We start from the raw sequence: 9959 nt of genomic DNA on the forward strand, positions 1-9959 counted from the left end.
TAACATTTCCTGTTCTTTTCTGCCATAGTGAGGGAATATTGTTAAATTTGAGTTTTGCAGTGTTCGCTTATTGTTTGTGACTGTAAAAATGCCACTGGATGCAACTGATGCGGCTACAGCAGTGGCTTTAGCTGACGCTGGGTACACCCAACGTCGCATCGCTCGTGTACTCGGTGTACCTCGAACTACTGTACGGGATGCCATCAGACGATTTCGGGAGACAGGCCTGTAAACCCGCAGGCCAGGTCAAGGCCGACATCGATGCACTTCAACTCGAGATGACCGTTTCGTTGTCAGCAGCGTATTGAGAAATCGCTTTTGCACGGCTACTGAAGCTCGTACGCGCCTTTTTGAGGTGAGAAATGTCAGTGTGAGTGAGCGTACGATTAGAAGAAGACTAGCAGAAAGAAATCTGAGGGCTTTTCGTCCAGCTCGCGCCCCACAACTGCTCCCACAACACCGTAGAGCTAGACTTGCCTTTGCGCGAGAATATGCTGATTGGACTGTGGCGGAATGGAAGGACATTCTGTTCTCAGATGAGAGCAGAATAGCCTTAAGAGGTCCAGATGGACGACAGCGTGTCTACAGACGCCGAAATGAAAGGTTTGCTCCATGCACTGTAACAGAAACAGTGGGTTACCAGGGAGGGTCCATAATGGTTTGGGGAGGTATCTCTTACGAGGCTCGTACTGATCTTGTTGTGTTCGATAGAGGCAGTGTAAACGCTCAAAGATACGTGGAGGAAGTTCTTCAAGACCACGTTATGCCTTTCGCACCATTCATTGGTGACAACTTTAGATTAATGCATGACAATGCACGTTGCCATACCGCAAGGTCCGTCACTGAATACCTTAATGAGGTCGGGATACAAGTTTTACCATGGCCGGCACGCAGTCCCGTTCTTAACCCAATTGAGCACATTTGGGACAACCTCAAAAGACGTGTCCGAGCAAGAGTACCAGCCCCAACGACCCTAGGAGAGCTCAAGAGAGCTGCGGTTGAGGAGTGGCACAATATCCCCCAATCGGATATCCAAGACATCATGGACGGATTGCCAAACCGGCTCCAAGAAGTAATAAGGGCCCGAGGTGGTAACACCCATTATTAATTTTAAGTTTTCTTTTTAAATGGACCTTTTATTTTAAATTTAAATCGTTACATTTTCATCGAAAATTTGCACTAAATCAATTTTTGGTAAGAATCTTGTAATAAACGATTTTTTTTTCCAAGTCTTTTTTTTTTTTTCTTGTTTTTTATTTGCCTTAAAGGTAGCTTTCAATGTACCTCTCATAAAATGTGGTCTAAATTTGAAGATTTCTGCAGATTGAAAGAAATACAAGGTGGGCGGTTAATTGTGCCTGTGAGTGTATAATAAACTGTAGATGCATAGATAGTACTGTGTTACCAATAGAATCTAAATATATAACAGCAAACTCATATTGTTCCTTGCTCAACATTTGCTTCCTACTTCTGATAATAATTAATAATAGCTATTTATCTAATGAAATCATTTATAACTGTGTCTACTATATATTATGTGATGTTCGTTTTGGAACTACGCAACAAGAATCATTTCTATAATGTTTTAATAGTGCCTGGATAATATTATCTGATAATATTATTATATAATATTATGGGCATAAATTTCATTTTATATAACAGTATGTTATTAAATTAATGTCGATCTTCAAATTAATGGAAATTAACACTTACAATTAAAGAAATGGTTACACTTTTATTGTAATCATTGAGTAAAATAAGCTGTTCATTTATAAATATTAAAAGTAAAATTACATAATCTTAAATTACTAAGTATAATACTTTAAATTTTCATTTACCTGGATCCTCTCTATACAAAAAATAATATCTGCCGTATTCTTCTAATATTAAAATATACTCAATGGTATTAGTCTATAATATATAGATTTGGAACAATAAAAGGATTCCTTTGCCACACAATGGCCTTTCTAAATAATAACAACAATTAACTTATAGATTTTATTGTTCAATGACCATGATATTATAATAAACAACCAGATATTACAACCACAAGAATATTTAATACTTTTCATTGTTTTAAATAGCTATGTTTGAATAATAGGGTATTAACTAGAAACAAAACATAAATAATATTATTGTTTAAAGTTTATTATTATTATTTAAATAAATTTCAAGTTTGCCTAAGACAAATAGATATTTGTTTTTCTGATTTTGTACTCATATTTGGTCAGTTCTAGACATTAGTATTTTTATACTTTTATTTATCTGCATTTGACTTTAAGGACAGCATTGTACATTATTTTAATAAAAAGAGTTATTTAGGGTGATAATTAAGAAACATTAGGATAATACGCTTTATGAAGTTTCACTGTATCACGAAAGATGTAACCATTGTTTACTAAAAAATATCCTCATTCAATTTACATATTAACTAGTAAATTGCACAAGACGTGAAGTTTATTAAAGCTAATAGGGTTTAGTGAACGTCACGCCACCTCAAATATTTATTACTCTACTCTATCAAACGGCAAAGGACCGCGCACCACCCTCTCGCCTCGGCGGATATAGATCATTTAAATCAAATCTATCTATTGCACTAACCAACACCACTTCACTCCTCTCATATACAATTAAACCTTACGAAACAAACGCCACACATTTATTAACGAGCTACAAACAAGAGTAAAATAAACTCATAAGAAACATAATCATCTTAAAAGTGCGAATTTATAAACATACCTGTTCAATAATGAAGTAATTTAGTAGTATCACACAACAATAAACACACAATAATTTCTTCACTAAATAAATGTTTTTATCATGTATAATTGATTAATTACTGTAAATATTAAATTTAAATTCACTGTTTCTCACAAGATTCACCACCCAAGCACCATCCCTGTGACACAGACTGAAAATAAAAAGTGTGAGAACCTGTCAAACACGATTCCACAGAGTGTTTCAAACAAGCTACGTCAGAAAAACGGTTAATCAGAAAACTAAACGCAATAATCTACGAGCTTTTTCGTATTCATTCATTCATTGTTATTTTTAATTACAAAATCGTACGTATGATTATTTTAGTAATCTGTAACATATTTTTAGATAATTCAGGCTTTTTCATGAAAGCAGTTGCAGTCGCACTACTCACTAGTATGCTTAAGATTTCTCGGTTAATTTTAGTAAAGCAAAATGATAACTAGAAATAGAACCGTGCATCATTATCCTTTTGTCATTTATCAAATAATAGAGTGGCAAAACAAATGAAATCGATCGTATCAAATCAATATCGATTTTACGAAGTCCTGACATTTATATAATATGGCAACTTTAACAACTAATGTCCCACAATCACAGATTTTGTCAAGTTGGTTGACAAATTTCGAAAGTTAAAGTTTGTGGGGCCTACTCCATCGGTGTGAAGACCATCAGTTTTATACTTACCTGCCTATTTAATTACTTAAAAATGCCGAAAAAACCGCCAAGAAATGCATTCTACTTCTTCATGCAAGATTTCAGAAAGCAGCAGCGGGAGAAAGGAATTAACTACGAAACGTTGGCGGAGGTTTCAAAAGATGCTGATCCTGCTTGGAGGGTAAGGATTTACTGGAACTTGTTTAGATTTCAGGTTTAGATATTTTTTTCTTACTGCTTGATTTTATGTAAAGTATTTTATTATATTTTTATACACATAGCTAAAATTAATAAAATTCTTAGATTCTTTGTTTCGTCGTAATTAAAAGCGTGTTGTGAAAAATGCGAAGGTGTCGTCTTTGTGATATTTGAAACATTAATATTTAAATATAGTTTATTCATTAAAAACATTTAACAATGACAGCACAGCCTGACAAAGTATTTTTTTTAAATGTCTCATAATGAACCCATGTATCGATCTCAGAATGCACCAGCTCCAGTAAGAGCAAAATATGATAATATGGCAAGAACTTTGAAAAACAACCGTGGCATTCCACTAGCAAAGTTTACATCAACTGGTATTCCGCTGGCTGCTATTCAGCAACAACAACAAGATCTGCAGGATGCCATCCAGTATGAGATACAGGATATCACTAACATGATCAAAACCAAGGTTATCAATCACAGTAAGTTATGTTTACTTTTTTTAATTTTTGAAGCTTCAGTACATGCCTGACTATGCCATAGGTTGTTTCCTTTATAAATTAATTTTCATTACAATGATGTCGGCATCTACACAAACTCTAACACTCAATGAAGTTTATTAAGATTACAAATGGATGTAAAACACTTTTTTGTTGTCTCTTTAACAGAAATCACAGAAGAGGACTTTTACATTATGGACGTCAACTCATACTGCAAAGCATCGGACCATTATGTGATTGGTGAATTTACCGTACTGCGCTTCAATTTGAGATATGGCTTTAAGGATTTCTACCATGAAATGGTAAATCCAGGTAAAGTGAACTTATTCTTTTATTCCGGTTAACTCAATCGTATTCAATGGGATACGCTGATAGGCGGCTGTCAACTTTGGTTTGACTCGTAACCCCACCACTGCATCAGCTAATGATTAAGGACTAAGGACTCTGGTTGGGTCTGAAGCCAGTTGGTCTATCCTGATAGCATGAGCAAACCGTTATCTATGATTATGAAGTTATTACAAGACACTTTCATTTGCCAACCCATAGTCAACAAGAAATATGAGATGCTTTAATGTTTATGGCCTGTAATTGTTTTACTGCTAGGATAACTTTTATACTTGTCTGTATAAAAGTGTCCCAATTAATAAATTATTTTATACAAATATAAAAAAAAAACTACTATTTAATACCATGTTTGACCTAGTCTTACCAAGTCACTCATACTTTATCTTCTAACTAGCTGGTGCCCGCGACTTCGTCCCCGTCGGTAGAAGATATAAGTTATGATTTATACCTGCCCTGTTGTTTTCACATTTTCCATTGTATCTTCGCTCCTTTTAGTCGCAGTGTGATGGTTTATAGCCTAAAGCCTTCCTCGATGAATGGTCTATTCAACACAAAAAGATTTTTTTAATTTGGACCAGTAGTTCCTGAGATTAGCGCGTTCAAACAAACAAACTCTTCAGCTTTATATATTAGTATAGATATATAAAATTTCCCCTGAAACGGCTTAACCGATTTTAACAAAATTTTATATGCGTATTCAGTATGTCTGAGAATCGGCTACCATCTTTTATACCCCTCAGTGATAAGGGTTGTTCAATCTTATTTTTTTTCCTTTAAATTTTAAATTAGGCAAAACAATGTTTGCTGGGTCAGCTAAAATATATAATATGTCATTTCTCGAAAGTTTTATGATCAAATAAAATAGCAGCAAGCAGAGATAAGAAATTCAAACGGCCTTTTATTTCACGGACTAATCACTTCCGTTTTGACAGAACCGATTATGGTGCATGCATCTAGTTGCAAGCGTAAGTCAGGATTGCTGAGCGTTACTATGAAAACTATGTTGCAGCTTGTTGCTATGGCGAATTTTATTACACTTGCAAACTGTACATATGTATATTCGAAATGGTAGACAGATGTCTGGAACTTTCTGACTGACGATCGTTGCCGCGTTGTTTAATGCCATAAGGTGTGGCCGTTACGATAGTCGAGTGATTGAAAATATTGCTTTTCGAGTTATTTATCAAGATTTTTTATCCACAAGTTCCATTTGGTGGATTTTTTGCGGTATTGTAAAACATTCAACCTTTCACACTCAACCGATGATGCGTTATGGCGTCGAGCGTACAGCGCCTATTATTAGCGATAACACGAGACGCATTTTTCACGAAAGTATTAATCACTAGAAACCGATTTAGGTGATAACGTGAAGATGTAGATTGTCCATTGTGTACATCCTCCGTCCGACCGCTCACAAACATCCACAAAGCTAAAATACAATAGTGCTCACACCATAATAAAAATAAATATTTACTCAAGTTAGGTAATATGTTAAGAACATCAAAATTTCACTAGAGGACACTTAAATTCCTCCAGCTTCACCGCTCCATATTTCCGTAGGTCGCATACCAGTCGGCTACGCGTCTGACGTCAAGATCGGAAGTCAAGAGTTAGGTCTGAAGATGCCAGATGATGAGCACGACAAGAGCAACTGCCTGCAGATCCTAGCCAACATCATAGATTACTTAAAACAGGAGGATAACAATGTCAAGTCCCTGCCGCCATTGTTCACTATGCCGGACAAGGTGGCGCAGGTACAGGACTTCATTCTGCAGATGTGTACCAAAGCTGGTGAGATTTGTTTGTATTACTATATAAGTATAAGCTTGTAATGCCCGTCCAGAGTTGTATTGCATGATGTTGTGTGTAAAAGTATGCGAGACGATTATTTTTAATATACTTCCGGACAATTTCGCTCTGTATGTGTAAAATATAAAGAGTCGGGTTCTTGACGTTAGAATTTGAGACAAAATCAAGTGAAACAAATCATTTAAAGCAAGTAAATGATGCAGATGGCCTGAATAGATTTTATCGTCCACGTATTAAAAATATAACCTTCTATTGGCGTACTTGTTGTTTAGTTACGGTGTAATTGCGCTGAATTCAAGTCAATATTTTTCTATTGTGTCCGACATAATACATCAATAATAAGTAATGTTCTACTCCCAGGCGAGGATGAGTTCCTGTTCCGCGTGTACAAACTGGACACAATGTTCTTCCAACTTATCAATCAGATCCGTACTCACAAAAATGAAGGTTTTCCCAAAGAGTCGCTGGCGCTGGTCCAGCTGAAGAAGGATCCTTTTAAGTACACCCCTGGACTCGCTTGCGAGGTAAGGCCATTTATAAGGTATTGTATACAATTGGCTGTCTAGGTTTTTTCTCTATAAATTGATTAAAGATAAAAATAATACCTGGTTTAGTATGTTTCATTTTTTCTTAGTATGTTTCTTGTCTTTTCATATAATCAATTTTTTCTGAAAGAACTCTGGTGAAACTCAGTTATAATTATTGCAGGCTCTGCTATACATGTTTAATTCGTTACAAAGATATAAATTTCAATTGTGTTTAAACCGCTAACTCTTCAGTCCAATCTAGAAAAGTATTTTTTATCTAATGTATATCCCGTCACCAACTTGAACCTTAATATATAAATATATGTTAAATCTTTTCATCTCATAACTAAAAAAGACCATACCAATCCCAGCCTTATACACATATAGTAAAGTCCATATTGCCCCAGTACCACGAGGAGAGCGACAAGGCGGTGGAGTGCTCGCTGGCGCGCTGCAAGCGCTGGGCCTACACGGTGCTGGACAGCTGCTGCCCCGCCGCCGGCCTGCGCGCCGCGCCCGGCTCGCACGTGCCCCTCGACTACGACGTCGAGGTACCGGCTACACTCACTCTTATCTGTAGGAACTGTTCCCCTAGTGCCGGACCCCGCAGGAGTCATCATGAGCCGACGCGGCAGCCAAGTCGAACTGGATCAGTAATAGCTAAAATATCACGCAACAAGTCTAAAGTCGTCGTTGTCGGACGCGCGGTTGACGCTTGGTCGAGGTTTGAACACGCAAAGTACATGCATTTACGTCATTTACTGTATATCTAAATCTGTGACCATTTATTTTTAAACAACTGTCTCTCATCACTTTAGACACTTATGAATCGCGAAGTATCAATACCCAGATTTTATTGATTTTTAAAATACACTGAAGTTATGTCACTTTAAAATGCTGTATTATTTTCTGCTGATGCATAACAAGATGTGAACATCATTTAACAAAGCTATTATTATTTTCAGTCCATCCTAAAATACAAAGACATGAAGTCATCAAACGCTGCTTATACGGTAAGTGTTTATCAGACCGTTCTAATTTTAAAAAATACGTAATATTTATATGCAAAGTGAACTTTAACTTTAACTCACAGATATAAGATTGCACTGGCGTATGTGTATAATATTAATTCTATAAGGATAAGTTTCAAAATCAAATGGTTTGTTTTAAAGGATTATTTTTATGTTGTAGGTGATCCATGATTCATTCAGCACTACTGGCAATGAGTCGATGTTTGAGAGGAGTGCCACTGGCTCCAATGTCGGGGAGAGTAGCTATGGATGTGAGTAAACAAAATATTTTTGCACACACACACGAGTGCCTAAGTTTCACACTGAAGTAACCACAGCAAAAACACATGTTCAAAAACCCAGGAATATTGAATAATATTTGCGGGACCATAAACCGAAACTTGGACTTTAAACCATTGATTTTATACGTATGGATTTGTACATGAATCGCAGGTTCGACACCAAAATAGTCAACTACCTATGTGACTTTTCAAAATTAAGTCATTTTGAAAAGTTTTTTCAATATTAAGTCTTGGAAAACTGAATTCTACTTATTGGAATCTGAAATCACCAACCCGCAGTGAGCTAGCATGATGATCAATACTCCAATCTTCCCTTTATGGGAAGAGGCCTGTGCCTAGCAGTAGAGCATCAATGGCTTGTTATTATAAACAGAAGCTAGCTCTAAATAAATTCAATTAAAAGTTGATTACAGTAAATAATATTAGCTAGATATTAGTCGTGTTTACCCAACCTAGTACAACTAATTATTATTTATAATAAAAGTGATGTTTTTGCAATAGGCAATATGTAGTAATAATTTATATTCAATGTATATTTTTACTTCCAGCTGAACGTAAAGAGAAACGCACTTATGCTCCACTCCGTATGCCACAAACTGATTGTAAGTATCTTAATTTAGTTGAACTCACTGACTACTATGCGCGATTTCGAATTACTCTAAGTATATTTTTTGTAATAATCTGTCCGATGAAACACAAAAAATCTAGTCTCAAACAAAAGTCCCAGCCCCAAAATCTATGAATCGATAAACGATGAATTAATATCGAAAAAATACCTGAGACTTGCAATTTACACGACGCCGACATTTAAGTAAATGACGAATTTATTATCTGTGTCTTCAGAGATAGCATGACAGGAGACAAATGACAATTTCTTATGATATGACAGTATCTGTATAATCTCGTATATTCTTATCTATGTAAGGAAATTCGATATTAATACTCACATACTCATTATTTCTTTACTATCAGATTCTAAAAGCATGCGCCCGGCTCCAGAGTTGACAGATGAAGACCATTTTCCGTCGCTAGGTGGCGCTGGCCGAGGTATGTACAATGGATTTGTTCTTTATAGATGAATTAGATTATCTTTTAGATAAATTTAACAATTATATAAAAAGAAATATCTTTTAAATAAATTAAACAGTTAAAATTAGAAACTGACGCAGACAGGACTCGAAAAATAATTTCTGCACGTAGGTATAGTCCAGTGGTAAAGGTCACACTGTCAAACCCAACGGGACGTGTCGCGGGTTCGATCCCCGTTTAGAACAAGTATTTTTGTGACCCACGAATGTTCTGAGCCGTGGTCTTGTGTATGTAACTTGAATACAAGAAATTAAAGTTATTTTCATCAAAGTGGCATTTGCATAAATATGAAATGTCATATTGTCTGCGATATCTCGTACTAATAAAGCTTTCCATGCCATAATTTTGCTGGCCCGACTTCTACATAATAATTCATAGTTATTTTTAAAAGCAATTTGTTTGTGTTTCAGGCCGTGGCCTTTCCAGAAGCTTCGGTAAGATGAACATAGGCAAATAAATCATTTTTTGTAATCTTACTGCAAGAAAATTGACTCAATCTCAGATTTTTGTTCTATTCTTTACATTATTTTGCCCCAAACTATGCTTTCTTGAAACAAAATGTTTCCTTATGTGTATATACCCAAGACCCGTTGTCAAATATATAGGTTATATACAGCGTGATGCTGCAATGATGACATTCATTTAACATTTTTAGATATGTCTTCATAGAATTATGAAAAGACAGTTGATACATACTCTTACTTACGCGGAGAACGTAGATTCAGTGGATCGATTACGCCGTCGAATAATAAATGCGTT

General features: G+C 35.8%; 2 protein-coding genes across 2 annotated transcripts in view; one reads left to right on the forward strand and one right to left on the reverse strand.

Moving 5' to 3' along the window:
- LOC113503692 (alpha-(1,6)-fucosyltransferase) overlaps positions 1-2930 on the reverse strand; it is a 35869-nt gene extending 32939 nt beyond the window's left edge. Inside the window, exon 1 of the mRNA XM_026885753.1 lies at positions 2740-2930. The gene's annotated coding sequence lies outside the window, so the exon portion shown is untranslated. The remainder of the gene's footprint in view (positions 1-2739) is intronic.
- Positions 2931-3328: 398 nt separating this feature from the next.
- LOC113503773 (protein maelstrom homolog) lies at positions 3329-9701 on the forward strand. Its single transcript, XM_026885856.1, has 11 exons — positions 3329-3595; positions 3899-4100; positions 4287-4430; positions 6024-6254; positions 6633-6796; positions 7207-7350; positions 7765-7812; positions 7991-8081; positions 8660-8713; positions 9084-9158; positions 9611-9701. Exons 1-11 carry the CDS (start codon positions 3467-3469, stop codon positions 9655-9657), a joined length of 1329 nt encoding a protein of 442 aa, XP_026741657.1. The 5' UTR covers positions 3329-3466; the 3' UTR covers positions 9658-9701.
- Positions 9702-9959: the final 258 nt, after the last annotated feature.

Source organism: Trichoplusia ni, chromosome 20 (genome assembly GCF_003590095.1).
Source record: "Trichoplusia ni isolate ovarian cell line Hi5 chromosome 20, tn1, whole genome shotgun sequence".
Classification (NCBI taxonomy): Eukaryota; Metazoa; Arthropoda; class Insecta; order Lepidoptera; family Noctuidae; genus Trichoplusia; species Trichoplusia ni.

Excerpts from the sequence above, each read along its gene's own strand:
- LOC113503773 (XM_026885856.1), top strand. The coding sequence starts at position 3,467 with ATGCCGAAAAAACCGCCAAGAAATGCATTCTACTTCTTCATGCAAGAT. Across the intron at positions 3,596-3,898 it reads ATGCTGATCCTGCTTGGAGG|AATGCACCAGCTCCAGTAAG; the intron begins GTAAGGATTTAC and ends TATCGATCTCAG. Across the intron at positions 7,351-7,764 it reads CCCTCGACTACGACGTCGAG|TCCATCCTAAAATACAAAGA; the intron begins GTACCGGCTACA and ends TATTATTTTCAG.